The sequence below is a fragment of the Pseudozyma flocculosa genome, assembly GCF_000417875.1.
Source record: "Pseudozyma flocculosa PF-1 unplaced genomic scaffold scaffold00004, whole genome shotgun sequence".
NCBI classification, from domain to species: Eukaryota; Fungi; Basidiomycota; class Ustilaginomycetes; order Ustilaginales; family Ustilaginaceae; genus Pseudozyma; species Pseudozyma flocculosa.
Genome location: NW_006920872.1, coordinates 1,062,519 through 1,083,256, shown reverse-complemented (window position 1 = coordinate 1,083,256; position 20,738 = coordinate 1,062,519). Strand labels below are relative to the sequence as shown.

General features: G+C 66.7%; 7 protein-coding genes across 7 annotated transcripts in view; 2 read left to right on the top strand and 5 right to left on the bottom strand.

Moving 5' to 3' along the window:
* Positions 1–3,608: 3,608 nt before the first annotated feature.
* Positions 3,609–4,118, top strand: PFL1_01842 (uncharacterized protein; the record flags this gene model as incomplete). Its single annotated transcript, XM_007879351.1, has 3 exons — positions 3,609–3,695; positions 3,803–3,904; positions 4,101–4,118. 3 exons carry the CDS (start codon positions 3,609–3,611, stop codon positions 4,116–4,118), a joined length of 207 nt encoding a protein of 68 aa, XP_007877542.1.
* Positions 4,119–4,290: 172 nt separating this feature from the next.
* Positions 4,291–7,926, bottom strand: PFL1_01841 (uncharacterized protein; the record flags this gene model as incomplete). The annotated part of the gene is made up of 2 exons (XM_007879350.1): positions 4,291–6,484; positions 6,647–7,926. 2 exons carry the CDS (start codon positions 7,924–7,926, stop codon positions 4,291–4,293), a joined length of 3,474 nt encoding a protein of 1,157 aa, XP_007877541.1.
* Positions 7,927–9,256: 1,330 nt separating this feature from the next.
* Positions 9,257–10,638, top strand: PFL1_01840 (uncharacterized protein; the record flags this gene model as incomplete). The annotated part of the gene is made up of 7 exons (XM_007879349.1): positions 9,257–9,271; positions 9,401–9,493; positions 9,609–9,615; positions 9,699–9,771; positions 9,919–9,937; positions 10,047–10,139; positions 10,291–10,638. The coding sequence occupies 7 exons, from the start codon at positions 9,257–9,259 to the stop codon at positions 10,636–10,638; spliced, it is 648 nt and encodes a 215-aa protein (XP_007877540.1).
* Positions 10,639–11,852: 1,214 nt separating this feature from the next.
* PFL1_01839 (uncharacterized protein) lies at positions 11,853–13,316 on the bottom strand (the record flags this gene model as incomplete). The annotated part of the gene is made up of 3 exons (XM_007879348.1): positions 11,853–11,875; positions 12,007–12,472; positions 12,624–13,316. 3 exons carry the CDS (start codon positions 13,314–13,316, stop codon positions 11,853–11,855), a joined length of 1,182 nt encoding a protein of 393 aa, XP_007877539.1.
* A 999-nt stretch (positions 13,317–14,315) lies between these two features.
* On the bottom strand, positions 14,316–14,772 carry PFL1_01838 (uncharacterized protein; the record flags this gene model as incomplete). Its single annotated transcript, XM_007879347.1, has 2 exons — positions 14,316–14,480; positions 14,599–14,772. 2 exons carry the CDS (start codon positions 14,770–14,772, stop codon positions 14,316–14,318), a joined length of 339 nt encoding a protein of 112 aa, XP_007877538.1.
* Positions 14,773–16,848: 2,076 nt separating this feature from the next.
* PFL1_01837 (uncharacterized protein) lies at positions 16,849–18,393 on the bottom strand (the record flags this gene model as incomplete). Its single annotated transcript, XM_007879346.1, has 3 exons — positions 16,849–17,720; positions 17,856–17,971; positions 18,365–18,393. The coding sequence occupies 3 exons, from the start codon at positions 18,391–18,393 to the stop codon at positions 16,849–16,851; spliced, it is 1,017 nt and encodes a 338-aa protein (XP_007877537.1).
* A 1,893-nt stretch (positions 18,394–20,286) lies between these two features.
* PFL1_01836 (uncharacterized protein) overlaps positions 20,287–20,738 on the bottom strand; it is a gene marked incomplete at both ends in the record, with an annotated part of 4,836 nt that continues 4,384 nt past the window's right edge. Inside the window, one exon of the mRNA XM_007879345.1 lies at positions 20,287–20,736. Within this exon, the coding sequence (XP_007877536.1) occupies positions 20,287–20,736 (450 nt within the window). The remainder of the gene's footprint in view (positions 20,737–20,738) is intronic.

The following is a 20,738-nucleotide window of genomic DNA, read 5'->3' as shown; positions in this document are numbered from 1 at the left end:
TGGTCGCCTCCGAAGCGGTCCTCGTCGTCGCGGCGCTGGCCGTGGCTCTGCTGCCCGTAGCTCTCCTGGCGTCCGAAGCGGTCGCCGTCGTCGTCCTGGCGGCGCTGCTCGCCGTAGCCGCCGTACTGCTGCTGCTGACGACCCGAGCCGTAGCTGTTGTCTTCGTCGTCCTGTCGGCGCGAGTCACCGTACTGGTGCTGCTGCTGGCGACGCTCATCGTCGTCTTCGTCGTTGCGACGTCCTCCGCCTCCGTACTGCTGGCTGTGCGACTGGCCAAACGACTGCTGACCGCCGCCGCCAAACTGCTGCTGCTGCTGCTGGTAGCGGCGTCCGCCGTCGTTGTCTTCGTCGTCATTGCGTCGGCCGCCCTGACCGTACTGCTGCTGCTGCTGGCCGTACTGCTGGCCACTGCCGCCGTGCTGCTGCTGGCCGTACTGCTGGCCACTGCCACCGTGCTGCTGTCCCTTCCGCTTGTCGTCGCTGCCGTCGAGCTTGAGCGTGCCGAGGACGCCGGCGACGACGTCGGCGCCGGGCGCATCGGCGAGGACGCCGCCGGGCTTGACGAGGCCGGCGAGCCCCTCGCTGGCGGCGGCGTACTTGTTGGCGTTGGCGTCGGCGGCCGGGATGGTGGAGCCGCCCGACAGGCCGTCGGTGATGTTGCGGTGCTCGAGGACGGCGTTCTTTTCGAGGCGGCGCAGCACCTCGTCCTTTTCGCCGCCGTGCGAGTTGATCCAGGTGTCGACGAAGCGCAGCATGTCCTCCTGGACCGGGTTGGGGCGCTCGACAAAGTCTGGGTGGTGGAGGGCGGTGACGATGCGGTCGGCGACCTGGCGCGGGTCGATGCCGTCGTCGTCCCACGCCTCGACGACCTGCTGCACCGAGTGGCGCACGATGATCTGGGCGAGGCGGCCGGCGGGCGCGTTGAGCAGGTTGGAGAAGTGGTCCTTGGCCAGCATGCTGTGGGTGGGGTCGCTGGCGTTTTCGTCGTTAAAGACGATGGTCTGGTCGTGGCAGTCGACGACGGCGGCGCTGGCCTCGAAGAGCGTCTCGGTGACGGTGCGGAAGATGGGCGACATGACGGGCTCGAGGGTGGAAAAGACAAAGACGGCGAGGTTGTTGCTGACCTCGCCCAGCAGCTCGTCGAGTCCGGGGATGCGGTCGATGATGCCGGAAATGGTGCGGGCGATGTCGTCGTGGATGCCGAGGACGTCCATGATGAACTGGTGCACCTCGTCCTCGCCAATGTCGGTGGGGTTCATCTCCTGGGCACGGCGTCGCAGCTCCTCGAGGCGGTCGACCTGGCCGTCGGGGTTCTTGCGCGTGTCGCTGCCGCCGTCGCCGCCGTCGCCGTCGCGGTCGGCCTTGTCGTCCTTGCTGAGGAGCAGCTTGAGCACGGTGCGCAGCGCGCCGCCGTCCTTGCCCTTGTTGTCGTCAAACTTGGCCGTGACATCCTGGGCGCTGTTCTGCGACAGCTTGTCTTCTGCGGTGCCGAGCATCGAGTGCATAAAGTCGGCGCCGCCGAAGCTGCCGGTGACGATGGGCGCCACCTCGCGGCCCGAGGGGGCGCGGACGCGGACGCGGTCGCCGACGTGGGCAAAGACGCGGTCGTAGCCGAGCTTCTGGAGGGCGACCTCGATGAAGTTGCTGTGGGCGGCGAAATCCTCGAGGGTGTGGAGCGCCGTGCCGAGGAGGCGGAGCGACTCCCACTCGTCGCGCTCGTTGTTGCGCCTGCCGCTGCGGCCAAGCTCGATGGCGCGGATAATGTTGTCCTTGATGAAGCGGGCGCTGGTGTCAAAGTCGCGCCCCTCGGTGGCAATGTACTGCTTCATGCCGTTGCGCTCGTCGATGTCGAGCTCGCGCGGGTTGAGCGGGCCGCGGAGGCCCGGGTAGTTTGCCACCTGGCGCGGGTCGCTGCCCTGGTCGTCGGGGTAGCCCGTGGGGTTGTCGATGTGCTCGACGGTGAGGTAGTTGCCGAGCCTCTCGGGCGTGACCTCGAACTCGCGGGTGGCGTAGCCGAACTCGAGGAAGCCGAGGACGGCGACGACGTTGACGATGCGCTGTGCGGGAAGGAGCTTGAGCGAGGCGACGTCGACGGCCTGGCTTAGATCGCGGAGCCAGTTGCCAAAGTAGACTCTCGAGACGTCGTCCTTGGAGAACTTTTTGCCGGCCTTTTTGCCGCCGCTGAAGATGGCGCCCATGATGCCGGCTGCGCCTGCGCCGGCGGCCGTCTTTACGAGCTCGGTGAGGATGCCCTCGACGTCGCCGTGAAGGAAGACGCGGTTGTGGACGCCCGAAGCCTCCGAGACCAGGCCCGAGCCGAACGCGGCGGCGGGCGAGGCGGCGAACAGAACGACGGCGAGGACGAGAATGGGGAGGAGCGTGTAGGACGACATGGTGGGCGGGGGGGCTGAGCGTGGGTGGCAGGGGATAGCGGTGCCGGCGCCAAGAGAGGGGCGGTGCGAGGGGGGGGCAGCGCAAGAGAGCGGGGGCGATGCCAAGAGAGGTTCAGCGCGGCCTAGAAGGCGTCGAGTTGGTCTGGATGCTGTGTCGTGAGGGCGGGCGTGTCTGCGCGGTTGTCGTGTCGAAATCGCCGAGAGAAGGCGTGAAGCGAGGGATTCGACGATGTACGCTTTGTTGGTGGTGGTGAGGAGGAAGAAGACGACGAGGAAGCAGGAAGAAGAAGGAGGATGACGAGGGCAGGCGGGGCCACGCCTTGAGACTGGGTTGTGCTGTGCGTGCGAGGCGGGCTGCGGGTGCGTGCCAAGCTCAGAGAGAGAGAGAGAGGTCCACAGCGGCGAGGGGCGAGGCAGGGACGAGGGGCGAGAGGCATCAAGCAGTCGGGCAGCAGGGCAGCAGGGCAGCAGGGCAGCAGGGCGTCGAGTGCGGCGGCCCCCCCCCCCTGAAATAGAACGGCGAGGCGGTGTCGTGCGGTGCGCTAGAAGAAGCAAGCGACAAGAGGCAGGGCAGGCAGACAGACAGGCGCGCACGGTCCAAGCTGTGCGTCATGGCCCTGCCTCGTGCCCACGCAAAAGCTTTCCTGCTTTCACGCCGGACGCCTCGTTGCAGCGAGCGAGCGAAGGAGCGGGTCTGCGAGGGCGCCTTTGCTTGGCTTGGCATCCCTGCCCTGCCCTGGTTTCGGTCCCCGTTGCTGTCAATTGCTCGGCCGCTCGAGCATGCTGTGGCATCTCGACGCATCGAGGGATGTACAGCGAGCGAGGCGGCGAGGACAGCGGGAAGAACACTGAGACAAGGCCTACCCTCGAGTCCAACATTGATTGCGCTTCGCTGTCGAGCAAGGGCTATGTAGCCTGTGCCAAGCGCCGAGGCTGGGCGACGATGTGACGGGTGCCAAAAAGTCGACGGAAAATTCAAATGAAATTCCACGCCGGTCTGGTCTATCTGTTCAGTCAGCTCGGGCTCGGAAGAAGAGGAAAGGGGGGTGGAGGCGTTCGGGACCGCGCCGTCAGCCGGGAGGGTGAGCGTAATATTAATCGCCTTCGACCCTGCCGACTTCGTTTGGCTGTCCCTCGACACCACCTCCAGCATCACCACCACCCTTCATCGCAAGCACCCACACACATACACCCGCACGCACGCACGCACGCAACATGAGGCCGACGCTGCAGACCCTCAAGAAGCGGGACATGCAGCCCATCCAGACCTTTGCAAAGGCCGCTGCCCAGTGCGCTGCCCCCGTGCGTGACCCACCCCCCTCCGCCCACACTGGCACCGCCGATTCCGACTGACCCCACACCTTCCCTTTCTTTATTCGCCCCACCCCGCCTTCCCCCGTCGACAACAGGCAAAGGTGTACGGCGCCTGCGTGGCTGCCAACTACGAAAACGTCGAGCGAAACATGTGCCACGCCGAGTTTGCCGCCTTCAAGGCCTGCGTCCAGGAAAAGGTGCGTGCGCCCGAGTCCGACTCGTCTGCCTCGTCCTCCTGGCCTCTCTGGCGGTTTTGCACGCCTCTCCTGCTCATCGGCTGGATTGTTGCTCTTCCCTGCCTGCCTCTCCACCTCACATCCGCTGACTGGCTCGATTGTTGCTCTCCCCTGCCCCTGTACTGGCCTGCCTGCTAACGCCTTCTCGCCCGCGCAGCTCGGACGAAAGTGGTAGACGGGCAAGACGTGGACGTCAGTGGTGGACGGGCAAGACGTCGGCGACAGTTGGTGGATGGGCAAGACTTCGACGACAGTTGGTAGATGGACAGGACGTGCGGCTTGAAAGCGTACAGCGGGGCCCTCGTAAGGCTCTACGCCGCGCCACAGGACCCACGCCACGACTACGGCTACGACACCCCCTTGGCAGCCGACGCGCCCTCGACCGCCACGTCCTTGCGCGCCACGACGACGGCGCAGCGCACCAAGCCCTCGTCGCCGCCGCGCGCCCACGACGCCACGACGCCGCCAAAGCTCCGCAGCGCAAACAGCGTGCCCGCCCCGCCGCCCCGCCAAGCGCGCTCCTCGCCCCGCCCCCAGCCCTCGCAGGAACCGCGAAAAGCCCGGAAAGACGTGCTCGGACACGTCCCGGATCGAAATCGTCGACGCTCGAAAGCCCGCTCGCTCCAGTTTCGCGGCGTACCCGTCCGCCGACCACAGCGCCGACGGCGAAACGCCCAGCAGCTTGCACGTCGCCGCGTGCCGCAGCCGCGCCAAGAGGGTCGGAGCACGCGACGGCTGCCGCAGCGTCTCGCTCGGAACGTGGCTCCACGCTCGCTCGCCCTGCCCCGCCGCACGGGGGGCCACGCCGAGAGCAGGTCCACCAGCCCGAGCGTGCCGCCAGGCGCCAGCCGACGGTACGCCAGCTGTAGAAAGTCCGAGCGGCTCTGGAAGTGGTAGGCGCAGTCGAGCGCCAGGATGAAATCGTACTTTTGCTCCCCGTCCCCGTCCCCGTCCCCGTCCCTGTACGACTCGCCGGCCGAGCCGGACGTCTCGACCAGCCACTCGGCAATGTCGCCGCACCACACCCGGTGCTGCCGCTGCTGCCGCTGCTGCTGCTGCTGCTGCTGCTGCTGCTGTGATGACGACGACGACGACGACGACGACCGCTTGTCCGCCTCGGCTCCAGCGGCCGCGTCCAGCCGTTGTGCCGTCCTGGCTGCGTCGCGCTCGAGGAACGTGACGGCGTGCAACGTCTTCGGCCCGTAGCGCTCCCGCAGCAGCAGCACCGAGTCGCCCGTCCCACAGCCTACGTCGAGGATCCGGCTGCCGCTCGCGACGCCCGCGGCGCTGTAGAGCACCTCGGCCAGCTGCCGAGCGGCCGTGGAAAAGTCGGCCGTGTCGCGCCAGAAGCCCATGTTCATCCACTCGGCCTCCGGCCGGCGCGTGTTGAGCGCAAGCGCAGACAGGTTCGAGTACGCGTCGCGGTCGGTGCCGCCGCGGCGCAGCAGGAGCAGCGCGACGAGGGCCAGCGTGACCATCGTCGAGAGGAGCACGGGGCTGTGGCCGTACCACGCCCTTTGCAGCTCGGCGACGAGGTCCTCGGCCACTTGGCTGGCCAGCCGCCGGATGGGGTCTGCGTAGGCCGGCGGCGAGATGGCCGCAGCCAGCAGGGAAGCCCTGTCCGTGGCCCGGTCGTAGGCGACCCTGCCGTCGATCAGCGTCGCCTCGACCTGGGCACCACGCAGCGCCGCCGGCGAGACGGTCTGCTCGTTGAGGATGTCGCGGTCGAGGATGGTAAAGTCGGCCCGCTTCCCGACGCGGATGCTGCCGGCGCGGTCCTCCTCGAACTGGGCGTAGGCCGTGTCGAGCGTGAATCCGCGGAGCGCCTGCCGCCTGCTGAGCCTCTCGCCCGGGTACCAGCCTCTGCGGCCGTGCGGCGAGTTGCCCTGCGGGTCGAGGCGCGTGACGGCCGAGTAGATGCCGTGCAAGGGGTCGGGCAGCTCGACGGGGAAGTCGGAGCCCAAGGCCAGCGACGCGTTGGCGTCGAGCAGCGTCCTCCAGGCGTAGGCGCCGCGGGCGCGCTCGGCGCCGATGCGCGACTCGACGTAGCCCATGTCCGAGGTGCAGTGGGTGGGCTGCATGGACGCGATGACGCCCAGCCTGCCGAAGCGCGCCGTGTCCGACAGGCGCATGATCTGGGCGTGTTCGACGCGCGGGCGCGGGTCGGCCGAGGCGAGCGCGCCGGAGGATGCGAGGATCGACTGGTAGGCGTCGAGCACCAGCGTGTTGGCCTTGTCGCCGATGGCGTGGGTGCCGACCTGCCAGCCGCGCTCCATCCAGTAGCGGATCAGCGGTTCGACTTCTTGCTCGCGGATGAGGAGCAGGCCGCGCTCGCCCGGGTTGTCCGAGTAGTCCTGCCACATGGCCGAACCCCACGAGCCGAGGGCGCCGTCGGCAAAGAGCTTGACGGCCCGCAGCGTGAAGCGCGACGTGGGCGTGGCCGGCAGCACCTGCTGCACGCGGTGGGCGCACCGTCGCTCGTCGGGAGGGCAGGCGAGGAACGAGTAGATCCGCAGCGGCATGGAACCCTGCTCGTCCATCCTGCAGGACGAAACGAAGAGCGAGGCGGACAAGAGGAACGCATCGTGTCAGCAAGGTGCAATGCGTCGGGGCGAGGAAGCGTAGCATCGTGTCAGCAAGGTGCAATGCGTCGGGGCGAGGGAGCATCTCGTGCGCCGTCGCCGCGCGCGGGCGGGCACGCACTTTTTGTAAAAGTCGACGGCGTCGAGGTCGGTGGCGGCGTCGCCGACGGCCGTGATGCCGGCGCGGAGGAGGCCGTCTGCGGCGGCGTCGAGGTAGCGCTTGCGCTGCTCGAAGGTCCACTTTGGGATGACCTGGTAGGCGAGGTTCATGGCGTTGTCGATGAGGACGCCCGTGGGCCTGCCTGCGGCGTCGCGGACCACGAGGCCGCCCTCGATCCTGTGGTCGTCGGCGGGCGAGCGCGGGAAGCCCTTGGCCTGGTTCTCGACGAGGTCGAGGGCGACCTGCGAGAGCCAGATGGCGTGTACGTCGATGCGGCGGAGCGAGATGGCAAACTTGCGCAGCAGCGGGGAGCTCGAGAGGTCGGCGGCGGTGGGGAAGACGGGGTCGGGCCACTTTGTCTGGTCCCAGCCGAGGCCCTCGATCCAGCGCACGTCGGCGTCGGCGTCGCCCGGGCGATGGTCGCTGGTGGGGCTGAGGGCGTAGGCGAGGAGCTCGGGCGATTTGCGAACAAAGTCCTCGATGCGCTGTACGACCTGATGCTTTGAGGTGGAGCCGACGAGGTCGACGACGGTGCGGGACCAGCCATAGTCGAGGACGTGTCCGTGGGCGTCCTGGAAGCCCGGGTAGAGGGTCTGGCCGTGCCTGAGCCTGCGCACGTCGCAGTTGTTGGCGGCGGTGTGGGCTGATGGTGCGGAGAGGAGGTTGCGTCGCTGGCGCTGGAGGCGTGCCGACTTGTTGGAGCGCGGGAGACGCTTGCGGGCAGCAGGGGTGGCGGGGTCGAGGCCGCAGGCGGCGTGGAGGACGTGGTGCTCTGAGCCGAGAGCGACGATCGAGTGGTTGGCGACGGCGAGGCAGGAGACGTAGGCGTCGTGAGGGTCGTCGTTGTTGCCTCCGTCGTCGTCGTCGTCGCCGCCGCCGGTGCCGTCGTGGTGGTGACCGGTGTAGATGCTGCGGCGAGGCGGGTGGCTATGGGTGGAGCGGGAGAGGAGGCCGGGGCGGTTGGCTGGCGAACAGATGACGTATTCTGCGGGCAGGTCGTGCCATTGCGAGCGCGGCTGGCTGGAGAGGGAGGTGTTGAGTGGGGAGGTGATGCTGCGGCGTGTTGCGCCGACGAGGGCGAGGATGAGGGCGAGGTAGAGGAGCCACCTGTAGCTGGTGTGGCTGGTGGCCCTGGCTCGGTGTGCGGCGGTGGTGGAGTAGGAGGGTGGTGGATGCGGTGGCGATGGCGGTGGTGGTGGTGGTGGTGGTGGTGGTGGGTGGTGGTGAGATGGGTGCGGCATGGTGGGCCAAGCGCGCGCTGGCCAAGGTGGGGATGGATGGATGGTGTCGGGAGGCGATGCAAGGTGGCAGGCAGGCGGGAGCGAGGAGCGATGAGGGAGGAGGCGAGGTGGCAGCGCGAGCAAAGAAGGAATGATGTTCGGACGACAGTGGACCGTAGGGCGTGGCTCGCGTGGGCGAGAGAGTTGGCTGTCAAGACGAGGCCTGGCAGGTAGGTGCATGTGGAGGAGGTCGAGGCGCGCCGTTGTGGCTTTTTGGGTTTGCCCCGCCGGCGTGGCTCTGTCGAGAGATGAGGTCTTGCACGCTCGCTGCTGGGGGTCGCAGCCAACACGTCCGCACCCAAAGACGGTGGTGACGGTGAGCAGCCAAGGCCGTCGTGTGTGGGCAGGGCAGGGCAGGGCAGGGCAGGGCAGCAGGAGCGCAGGCCAGACGGCGCGTCGCCGGTGGGGCGCAGGAGGGCGATGGTGACGCACGGTGACCGTTGGACGTGGGTGGCCAGCAGCAAGCCCAAGCAAGCCGTCGCCCACCGAAGAGAAAGAAAGAGGTGTTGGTCTTGGCCAGCCGCTGCCTCTTGGCTGGTTTCTTGGGCTGCCCCCACGGCCTGCTGCTGCCCACTCTGCGTCTGCTCGATGTGGATCTCGAGTAGGCTCCCGGCTGTGGGCCTGCCTGCCTGCCTGCCTGCTTGCCTGCTTGCCTGCTTGCCCGCTTGATTAATCGCGAGGGCGAGCTTTGAATTTGGGCCCAACGCCCAACGCCCCTCACCCAAACGCCAACCAATTTGCAAATTCAAGCTGGCCCCTGTTTGCATTCAACACTTGGGCGCAGCGCGGCCACCGCCCAGGCCAGCCCTGCCTAGGCCAGCCCAGCCAGCCAAGGGGCCAGCGCCAGGGTCGAGGCGACTGCGGCCGCTCATCGTCCATCGTCCATCGTCCATCGTCCATCGTCCATCGTCCATCGTCCATCGTCCATCGTCCATCGTCCATCGTCCATCTGGCCGCCATCGACGTCCATCATCGCCGCACCACTATCGCCACTTCCATCACCATCGACACCGCCACCGACACCGCCTCCCCAGCTCGCCGTCCCACTGCAACTGCAACTGCTCTCCACCGCAGCACTCGATCACACTCTAACGGCTCCCTTCGCCTTGCTCCGTCTTCGCCGCACCCTCATCCCGGCCTACACTCGTCGCCCTTCCTGGGCCTCACCATCTCCCAAGAGCGCCGCCTGTAGCTCTCGCCCGCACTCTGGTCCCGCCTGCCCCCTTGCCAGCCACGCCCATCGATCCAGTCTGCTTACCTCGACGCTCCCCTGCTCGCATCTCACAACGCAATGGCGCCCGCACCAGTGAGTCGACTGCCGTGCTCCGCCCCGGGGCGAGCCACGCGCAAGACCCACCCCAAGACCTCCTCTCCATCGCCCTCCGCCTTCCAGCCCTCCCGACTCACCTCGCGCTTCGCCCTCCTCACACCCCAGATCCGACGTAAGCTCGTCATCGTGGGCGACGGCGCCTGCGGCAAGACCAGTCTCCTCTGCGTCTTTGCCATTGGCGAGTTCCCTCAGGAATACGTAGGTGTCGCCAGCCAGTCAGCCAGCCCTCTCGACTGCTCGACGTCAGCAGCATCCCTGACGCTTCCTGCCCTCCCCCTTTGCCGCTGTCTCGCTCGATTCATCTGCCAAACAGGAACCAAGTGAGCATGCCGCAGCACATCCCACCCATCAACCGCCAACTCACCTCAAACCTCCTCTCACATGCCCCACCCCACGCCCGCAGCCATCTTTGAAAACTATGTCGCAGAAATCAGGCTCGACGGCAAGCCCGTACAGCTCGCGCTCTGGGACACGGCGTGAGTGGGCCCGACCCTGGCGCGGCGCGGCTGTGGCTCGCTGCAGTGTGCCACAATGAGGCGACAGAGCAATGGCTGATGACCGTCACCTGCTGCGCTTCCCCCTACCGCCCTCCTACTTGCTCTGCTCGTCTCCACCACCGACAGCGGCCAGGAAGAGTACGAGGTGAGCCGCCGCGGAGTGAGGATGCAACACGTCGAAGCCAGAGGCACGGCGCTCACCTCTTCCTCCCTCGCCACTCCTCTTCCTTGTCCCCCCCCCTCCTCCCCTGCAGCGCCTGCGACCGCTCTCCTACTCGCAGGCCCACGTCATCCTGATTGCCTTTTCCATCGACACGCCAGACTCGCTCGAAAACGTCACCGTAAAGGTGGGTTGCCCCTCGTCCGTCCCGACGGTCCGCCCCCGCCCCGTTTCGCGGCCGCTGCGCGAGGGACCGCTCGCTGACCTCGCTCCGAGCGCACTGCCCGGACGTCACTTGCCCTCCCCCTTCCACGTTGCCCCTTTGCCCCCTTGGACAGTGGATGGAAGAGGTGCGGCAAATATGCGGGCCCTCGGTGCCGGTCCTGCTCGTCGGCTGCAAGCGCGACCTGCGCGAGGACGCCGTCGCCAAGGGCAAAGCCGTGGCGGGCCAGTTTGTGGAAAAGGCGCAGGGCAAGGACGTGGCGGCCCAGATTGGCGCGCGGTCATACCACGAGTGCTCGGCGCTCAAAAACGAGGGCGTCGACAACGTCTTCGAGGCCGCCACCCGCGCCGCCATGCTCGTCCGCGCCGCCGGCGCCGGAGGCGGCGCCGCCAACGGCAAGCTCAAGGAAAAGGGCGGCAGCCGCGAGAACGACGCGGGCGGATGCAAGTGCGTCGTCCTCTGAGGGCGGATCGGATGGCGTCGAGCGGCGCGATGTCGCTCGCCTGCCGGTCGGTGGGCGGAATGGCAGCCTAGGTTGCTCTGCTCGCCGTAGCGCCCGCTGCGCCGTGGTGCCAACGTCGAGGCCTGCAAGACGAGCGACTGGGCAGGCTCGTGACGCCAAACTTCAGTCGTCACTTGGGCCTGAAGCCGTCGGTCGGCTGGCACTTTGACCGGCTCCGCGGCAGTGGCGGCGTCGCCAACCCGCTCCCCTTTGACTCGCATCTGCACGCTCCATCTCTTTTCTCCCCTCTCCACTCGCTCCTCTGCTCGCTCCCCACTGCCCCGCTCTCCTCGCCTCGACACAGCAAGACATGGACATTCGCTATCGATCTACTCGTTCCCCCCGCCCCCGCCTCCGCCTCGCCTCGCCTCGCCTCGCCTCGCCTCGCCTCGACAATGCCGACCTTGATCCCCGCCCCGCCCCGCCCCGCCTCGCCCTACATCGTCCCCCAAAAAGGCCCAGATACGAGTCTCGATCGGCTTCCCTCGCGCTTCCTCCATCCATCGTCCCGTATATGCCCATTTGGCCCCTCGCCCTCTCTCTCCGTCGTCGTCGTCGTCGTCGTCGTCGACGTCGTCGTCGTCGTCGAGATCCATGCTCCTTTCTCCCGCCTCCTGCCCCTGCCCCTGCCTCCTCCGACACACCCTCTCTCTCTGCATACGTGGCGCATCGATCCGTCGCACATTCCCTCTCTCGCTCGCTCGCTCGCTCCCACCTCCGCTGCATCTCCATCCCGCTCGCCTCCGCTTTCCACAGCTCGTTGCCGTCGCCCTCCATGTATCCAAGCCCCGCCTCCCCCCCCCCCCCCCCAATGGCCTCGAATCGTCCTCAGATCCCGGCCCTCGAATCTTCCCCAAATCGCCCTCGCCCTCGCCATCGACACTACGCCCAGCTGCCTCCCTGCCTGCCTGCCTGCCTGCCTGCCTGCCTCGTTCGGATGGCAAAGCGCAAGGCGCAAATACGCCAGACTTACCCACGTCCCTGTGCCGTCCCTCGCCGCCTCGGGTCCGATCTGGTCCTGTCGAGTGGCATGGTCCTGCCTGTTCGGATGGAGGGTTGGACAAAGAGAGGGTCAAGAGGCGAGGGGGGATCGGGAGGGAAAGGAGCAGGTGGTGGAATGCTGTGCGTGTAGGGTTGGATTGCAAAGGCCGACAAAGGCCGAGCGGGACCGGGAGCTATGCCGTGATGAACAGTTCGGCTGTGTTGCGATCGAGGGGGGGAAAGAGGGGACGACGTTGGCGACAACGACGGGCACGACGGAAAAAAAGAAGCGGATCGTCAGCTGGCTGTCCCGCCCCGCTTGCAACACGGCCCGGTGCGCTCACTCACGCGTCTGGTTCTTTACAAACTCGCCCACCTCCTGCACCTTGGTGCACCAGTCGCGGAGGCGGTTCTGGAGCGCCTCAATCTGCCGGCGGTCCAGGACGCGCGGCTGGACCCAGACGATGCGCGCCACCTGGGCGTCCTGGTCGATGGTGCCCTTGATGAGGACGAGGCTGAGGGCCTTCATGATGAGGTGCTCGACCTCGTCGACGGGCAGCTTGGTCTCGATGGCGATCGTCTCGAACGCAATGGTGCGGTCGTCCGAGGAGCGCCTAAACACCGACTCGATGAGCGCCATCAGGCAGACCTTTTGGCGCAGGAAGGGCAGATTCTCGGACAGGATGGGCTCCTTGGACAGGTGTGGCGCCAGCGACTCGAACCGCCCAATGTCGCCCGCGTTGAAGGCGAACAGCAGGTCCGACAGCCACGCGTGCTCGCTCGATGCCAGCGATGCGAGGATGGGGTGAAGCAGCTGTCGTTGGGGTGGAGCAAGACATTGGCGATGGGCGCAAATGTGGAGAGGTGTTGGGTTCAGGGTCAGGGTCAGGGTCAGGGTCAGTGTCAGTGTCAGTGTCAGCCTCAGCCAATGCCGATGCCCCCTTCCTGCGGGTGGATGGACCCACCAGCTCTCCAAAGTTGTAGATCGAGTCGCCGAGGAGAGCCGAGATGGCGAGGTCGTGTGCGCGCTGTACGCGGTCTGCGTCTGCGAGGTCGGTGTCGACGTTGACGCAGGCGAGGTAGAGGAGCGAGTTTTTGTAGTAGTTTGCGTACTCGGCCTTGGCCTTGTAAAAGTCGCCCGAGACGCGGTAGAAGCTGGCGTGGACGGCCGTCTCTACGGCGTCGAATGTGTCGAGGATCTGCGCGCAGCGGTCCATGGCCTGCTTTGTGCCGTCGGTGTCGCCGAGGACGAGGCGGAAGTGGGCGGCCTCCATGCGGGCGTAGACGTAGGCGTCCTGGGCGTCGGGCGAGTCGACGGTGATGACGAGGTCGTCGAGAAAGGCGAGGGCCTTTGCCGGGTCGCTAAATTGGCGCGCGACGCGGACGCCGATGGCGGCGAGCTGGAGCTGGTTGATCTTTGCGCTGAATTTGGTGACAAAGTGGGTGTACAGGTCGATGTGGATGGGGGGCTGCTGCGAGTCGGGGAGGGCGAGAAAGTCTTCGACGGCGAGGGTGAGCTGGTACCACAGCTTCTTTTGGTGGAGCGTCTTGAAGCGGGCATAGTATGGGCGGAGCGAGGCGGGCGTCGACGACGAGCTGCCCGCGGCGTCGAGGTAGGCTTGCGGGTCATCGACGACCTCGGACGTGGACGCGGACATGGTGAGAAGGGGGGGCCAGAGGTGGAGGGGAGAAGGCGGTGACTAGCAAGCGAGTGCTGGTGGCGGTTGATGCTGCCGAGTGCAGAGATGGCGGAGTCAGGGCGTGGTGCGAGGGCGCGGTGCGAGGTGATGGTGGTGAGGGCGGTCGTGGTGGCGGTAGTGAGGTGTTGGGGGCAGGTCACGCCAGGCCAGGCTGGGCCAGGCTGGGCCAGACTGACAGGCGAAGCCAAAGTGGAGTAAGGCCGCGTGCTCTGGCTGGCCTGGCCTGGGCTGGCCTTCCGATCACCCTGGCTGGCTGGCTGGCTGGTGCGGCGACTTTTTCCCTCGCAACTCAGGCGCCGCTCAGCCTGCACCTCTGCAAGCAGCCCTCAGCCAACGCGCGCACGCCCTCCACTCCACAATCACGCAGCCCGAGAGCCGGCCCCTGGCCTTTCTGTCAGTTGCTATGCCTGTTACCTGCTCGGAGCTGCAACGGTAGTCGCCCGCTCGTCGTCGCATCGGGGCTAAGAGGCGACTCTATCTGGACTCTCTGATGTCTCGAGGTGCGGTCCATTCGCTACGAGAGGGACATGCAAGCAGGGGGGGACGCAAGGGCGACCGCTCGCCACCGCTTCCACACATGGCCGAGCAGGGCGCCAACGGTCGGGCAGTCACTTGACTTCCGCTGTCGGCATTAGCGCTGGTCGGCAGATCCGAGGGACGCGCGGATCGTTCCGATGGGCGCTCGGTGGCGGGCTCGACGATGAAGGGAGGGTGCCGCTCTGTCCGGAATGACGGAGGGAGCATCTTTGAAGCCCGCCAGGGACGGCGGGTACGCCATGGCGCTGCATTATGGCTGCCTGCCTAACAGTGGGTGACGATTGCTTTGCGGCTGAGCCGCGCAGTCGTGTCGGGCGTGGATTGCCGTGAAGTCGCAGAGGTGCCGTCGATGCTTTTGACGTCCTAGCCTGTGCTTGCCAATGACCAGAGCCAGAGCAAGGCTCCGGCGACGATCTTACTTTACTGTGCTTGCCCGGTTCCATCGGCTCCCTCGGCGTCGGCGTCTCTGAGGGCCTGCATCCTGGCATTGTTGCGCTTGGCGAGGAGGCGCAGTGACCTCTGCTTTTCCACGTCGGTCATGTCGGTCCACCCGGAGATGCGCGACATCGTCCCGTCGGTATTCACCTGCCGATGAAGAGGGGAGGGGGAGGGGGCGCCAAGGTGCAGCCGTCAGCGTCGGCCCGTTGCTAGCAAGGGACGGGGAGAGCGGGGAGAGCGGACGTAGCTGGAGGCCGGCGCTTACAATGACGGGACCGAGGTGGTCGAGCTTGAAGCTCGTCTGGGGCTCTTCACCCGGCGTCGACGAGGGCGGGGCATCCGAAGGGGCGGGCAGGCCGAGCGGTGCACTCGCTTGGTGGGCAGACGAAGCCGGCACTGGCTGCTCTGGTGTGGCGTTCGATGGCGGCGCAGATGACATGGCGATGACCCTGCTGTTGATCGACCAAGGATCGAGAGGGAGGTAGTGGCGGTGGTGCTGGTGCTGGGTTGGCAGCGACGAAGGGGTTTGGGCAATGGCGGGTGTTGGTTGGACTCGCGGCGGACGAAGCTGCTGGAAGAGGGCGGGCCCAGGTGAGGGGGAGGAAACTCCACATCCACGCCCTGCTTGCTTCGGCCTGCACTTGCTCGCCGTAGTCCGCAGCCCGGGGCCCGGAGCCCGAGTTCCGAGAGAGTGTTGCGCCCTCAGCCCCGGAGGGAAGCGGAAAAAACCGGCCCGCGCCTGCCTCTCGCTCCACCCCCATCCTCGTCGACGGTGGCATGGCCGCCCCCTTTGGTCGTGAGGGTGCGTCTGGTCTGCCTGTGTGATCCTCGGTCCTGGTCGCATGCTCTCACATCACCACGCTGGTATGGGAGGTTCCATGGCAGGTGGTGCAGGCAGAAGCCTTCAGGAAACGCCCAAAGCCAAGGCGAGGCGATCCGATCACGATGGCGCGTGGCGAGGGGTCGCAATCACGAGTCGACGAAGTCGTCCGCCACATTGCTGATATCTACTCTCGACGATCGAGGCGCGCGAGAGGGGAAAGGACGACGGTGCTGAGCCAGGACGCGACGACACGAGGCGTCTCGTTGGGTCGCTCTCGCTCTCGCTCTCGCTCTCGCTCTCGTTGGTACCGGAGGGTACGGAGGGGTGCGTACGCGCGTCTTGGAAGGCGTCAGGAAGACGGTCCGGTCTTTCTCGACACCGCACGACGACGACGACACAGGCTAGGTTGGCGGGTGCAAGGAAGGAAGACCCAGGTTGTCGGCTGCCTCGTCGACGGCAGCAGTTAGCGTCGCACAGGGACGCCGCGCTGGCTGCCTGGCTCGGCCCCGTCCAGCTTACGCCGACCAGACTTGGGGCCTCTCACATGCTCCTTTCGGGCAGCAGAGCCAGGACCGGATTTCCGGGACCAGACCAGACCAGACCAGAACGAAGGTAGACAAGGCTTGGACCGAGGACCGAGGACCGAGGACGCAGCACCGGTAGACCGGGCGTAGCGGGCGAGGTGGGGACGCGGGCTCAAGAAGCCAGGCAGCCTGGGGGAGAGGCGGAACCCGACCGACCCGACCCGACGAGACGACATCGGCAAGATCCGGCAACGTCACGTTGCTCTCCCCCCCGGCACCTCGCCGCTCTCCGCTCTACGAACAGCAGCCGCGCACCGGCAGGCTACAGAGTAGGAGCATGGGGCATGCAGGGTGCGAAGCTGGGATGCACCATTCGATCAGCCCTTCGTTGGCGCCGTCAAGCAAAACGTCGTACTGTATGTCGACGCACACGTCGAGGGATGTCAACACCGCTGGCCCTTACCCTACCCGGGTTTGGACGACGATGGCAGGGGGGCTAGGCTTTCACGGTCACCTCACCGACCCCCCCCCCCCCCCGCCTTTCACCTTGCTTGCTTGCTTCACCCTCCCGCACTCCCGACCTTCCGGTCTCTTGGCCCCTTTCCCGCTCCCTCGGAAACATCCGCTCCGTCCGCTCCGTCACTTCGTGCTCGTCAGGCCTACCCTGCCCTGCCCCTGCTCCATCCGCTCGCTCGCCCCCTCGCCCGGTCTCATACCGGTAGCACACGTCCGCTCCATCCGCGCTCCTGCTGCCCGCCTGGACCCTCTTAGCGGTCGAGTGGATCGCGCAGCAGGGCGGGCCGAACATGCCGCCTCTCGCACTCACGCCATGCACGCACGCCGATCAGACAGCCACGAGGGATGGGTTTAGGGGTTTCGTCTCTTTTTCTTCATTCAATCGTCGAGCCGCTAGAACCGACCGACGTCGATGCAGGAGAGTAACATGGCCAATCAGCTAAGGGGCGGGGGCGGGGGGTCGGGGCGAGGGAATCCGTTCAAGTGCTCGTCAAAGCCTGGATCCTCCTCTGTTGTGTCCAGCGGCGTAAGAGAGAGAGAGGAGAGAGACACAGGGAAGGGAGCGCGGGTCAGCCACGTCTGTTCCCTGTCTGGCCGGCGTGGTGGCCTGCCAAGACAGCGAGCGAGCGCCGGGCGGACAGGTCCTCCTTACCTACGCGGAGCCGTCCTTCTGGGCCATGAAGCAGAGGAGGTCGAGGCACCTGTTCGAGTAGCCCCACTCGTTGTCGTACCACGACACGAGCTTGACAAAGTTGTCGTTGAGCGCGATGCCGGCGGCGGCGTCAAAGATCGACGAGGCCGGGTGGCCGACAAAGTCCTGCGACACGACGGCGTCCTCGGTGTAGGCGAGGATGCCCTTGAGCTCGTTCTCCGACGCGCGCTTGATCTCCTTCTTGATCTCGTCGTAGCTGGCGCCCTTGTCGAGGCGGCAGGTGAGGTCGACGACCGAGACGTTGGTCGTGGGGACGCGGAACGCCATGCCGGTCAGCTTGCCGTTGAGGCTGGGGATGACCTTGCCGACGGCCTTGGCGGCGCCGGTGCTCGAGGGGATAATGTTGGCGCTGGCGGCGCGGCCTCCGCGCCAGTCCTTGGCCGAGGGGCCGTCGACCGTCTTCTGGGTGGCCGTGGTGGCGTGGACCGTCGTCATCAGGCCCTCGACGATGCCAAACTTGTCGTTGATGACCTTGGCGAGCGGGGCGAGGCAGTTGGTGGTGCACGAGGCGTTGGACACGACCTCGGCCTTGGGGTCGTACGAGTCGAGGTTGACGCCGCACACGTACATGGGCGCGTCGGCCGAGGGCGCAGAGATGACGACCTTCTTGGCGCCGCCCTTGATGTGGGCCGAGGCCTTGTCAATGGTGGTGAAGACACCCGTCGACTCGACGACGTAGTGGGCGCCGACCTTGCCCCAGGGGATGGCAGTGGGGTCGCGCTCGGCAAAGACGGAAATCGACTTGCCGTTGACAATCAGCTTGCCGTCCTTGTGCGAGACCTCGCCCTTGAAGACGCCGTGGGTCGAGTCGTCTGCAGGCAGGCAAGTGGGCGGATTCGCCGTAAGGAAATAGGGTCGGGTCGGATCGGGTGGGGTCGTCAGTCGCCACTCGTTCGATCGCAGGGCAGGCGCCGCTTCAATCCTGGGCCCGAGGACACCACACTTACACTTGAGCATGTAGACCATGTACTCGAGGTCAATGAAGGGGTCGTTGATGGCAACGACGTTGGCCGTGTTGTGGACGACCGAGTTGCGGAAGACGATGCGTCCGATACGGCCGAAGCTGCGCGGGGGTTCGAAGAGGGAGGAGAGGCGTGGCGGCGGTCAGAATTGAGTGTGCCTGCGGCGATAACTGTTGCCCCATCGCCGGGGGACCGAAAAGTGGCGATGGCTGCGTCTCTGCCGCCGCCGTCAACATCGCTGCGGCGATCCGCGCCGTGTGGCAGAAAGCGCACCAGGTCGGGGCCAGCAGTCCAGTCGAACGGTGTCGGCGGCGAAGCGAATCGGCGAATCCTCGACTCGATCCCACCTCTGCTCGGCGGACAGATCTGCAAGCTTGCCCGCCTGCCCGCCTGCCCGAGTACAGACGTAGCTGCGCATGGCGATCGCCTAAGGGTGGCTCGACGACGACGACGATGGCGGCGAGACGACCAGGGACATGAGGCGGGACACTCACCCGTTGATTCCGATGGCGACCTGGGACATGTTTGGCAGAGTGTGGTGCGGATGTGCGGGGGATTGGAGGATGGATGTGGATGGATGGTGGTGGAGGAGAGGAGGAAGAGAAGGGGAGGGCGGCCGAGGTCCTTTTGTGGGCTGGTTGGGGGGGTGCGGCGTGGCCTGCGAAAATCCAGGGCGAGCCGGCCAGCCAGCAGAGAGAGGCTGGCAGCGAGAGGCCGAGGGGCCGATGGGCGGCGGCGCAGGCGGACGGGGCGGGGCCAGGCCAGGCCAGGGAGCGAGCGAGACCAGGTGGAGCGGGCACGGGCACGGGCACAGGCTCGAGCGGCCGATGATGATCGATCAAGCAAGAAGGCGGCCGGGCCTGACCTGGGTTGCGGCAAAGGGAGCGCAGCTTGCTTGCTTGCGCTTGCTTGCTTCTTGCTCGCCTGCCTGGGCCTGCGGCGTGCGGTCGAGCCAGGGCCAGGGCCAGGCAAAGTGGAGGACAAGCCAGGCAGGCCAAGGGCGATCGGCGCTGCCGGTTTGTTGGGCCCAGCCTGCCCTTCGTCCTGCTTCCACGGCTGCCTTGCCCAGCCTGCTTTTTTTCCTCTTCCTGCCTGCCTGCCTGCCTGCCTGCCTGCCTGCCTGCCTGCCTGCCTGTCGTTGACGCAACGCCCACGCACGGCCCAGCCAGCCAGCCTTGGCCTTTGGCTGGCCTGGGTCCATCCCCTCGATGGCTGGCTGCAACCCTCGTCATGCCCCTGCCTGTGCTCCGCCCGGCCAGACGAGACGAGCTTCGGGCGGGCCTCCCGACTGCCAGGGCGTGACCTCGGAGTCGTGTTTCGCCCTTTCGTCGTCGTCGTCGTCGTCGTTCGTCGTCGTCGCCATACCAGGCGCTGAGAGCATGGCATGGTGCGAGTGTGGCACCGCTCTGCTGCGTCCACCTGTAGAAAGCAATGGCGCGTTCCACCGACCGGTCAATCTCGCCGAAGACGACCCACCAACAGAGTAGCGCAGCCAGCCGTACGTCAAGGGAGGACCGACCTTGACGCCAGCGACGACAGCGAGCAGAGGTCGGCCCTGTCTCGGAGAGATTCCGGTGCATTCCCTGCGCTGCGCTGGCCCGCTGATCTTCTCTATCTGGCTCCGGCTCTGGCTCTGGCTCATGCGAGCCGGCCGCGCCGTCGAGCAGGCTAGAGCCCGACGTTGGTATCAGCTCCAGCTGATCTTGATCTCCCCTCGCTCGCTCGCTCGCTCGGGGCTTGGAGGGCATGACTCGGCGGGCAGAACAGGCTAGGCCAGCGTGGCGCGGGCGGGTCAGGCTGGGGAGGTGGGTGCGTGCGTGCGTGCGTGCGTGCACCGACTCCCGAAGGCCAGGCGGCCAGGCAGGCGGGCAGGCACCGCGTATCGATCTAGTTAGATCTGATCCGCCTCCGCGCTGGCCGGACTCGTACGGCTCGGCACCGACGACGACGACGACGAGGGCAAGGGGGACACGCCATCTCGCCGCAGCACCGCCAACCCACGGGATTCGCTCCGCGACTTTGAACCCGGCCTCTCTTTCTCCCTCCATGACGCCTCGCACCATCTCCGTTTGGCCTCGACGCCAACCTCGACATCTGCGCAGCCAACCACACAGAGACGTCAAAGAGAGGTCAGGCGGGCGGGTGCAGGGGGTAGCCCACTCTCTGTGTGTCTGAATCAGGTGTTGCTACATGATTACGCTGCTTTGCTGGTGTAGGATCCTCTAGAGTAAAAGGTCGAGGGAGCAAGGGGGTCGGATGCGATATGCTGATGAGCGGGGAGGGGGCAAGTGAGGGAGACGGTCGGGGGCTGAGTTGCAAGAAAGACGGATCGAGGGGGATAGCGACGACGACGACGACGACGACGACGACGACAACGGAGCTAGGCCCATCGCCCCGGGTAGCCAGGACGAGCCGACTACGAGAAAAAGTAGAGCGACTTCTGGATCTCGTTGACGTCAAAGTTGCCCTTTTCGGGCAGCGGCGGCAGGATGTCTTCGAGGTCGACAAACTTGGCCTTGAACCGCTCCTCCCACGTCGTCGTAGCGGCGCCGGCCGCCTTCTTGGGACGGCCCACCGCGCCCTTGCCCTTGGCCTTCGAACCCTTGGCGCCCTTGGTCGTCGTCGTCGCCGCCCCCTCGTCGTCGCCGCCGGAGGTAGCGGAGCCCGTGGCAGAGACGTCGCCCTCGTCGACGCTCATGCTCTCGGCAAAGTCGGCGTCCTCGGGCGCCGAGCCCAGCAGGCCCGCCTCGTCGGCGATGCCCTCGACGTCGGCCTCGCCCTCGCCCTCGGAATCGAGGTGGTCGTCGCCCTCGTCGTCATCGACGCCGCGGCTGCTGCGGCCGCTGCTCGGCGAGCGGTCGACGTACT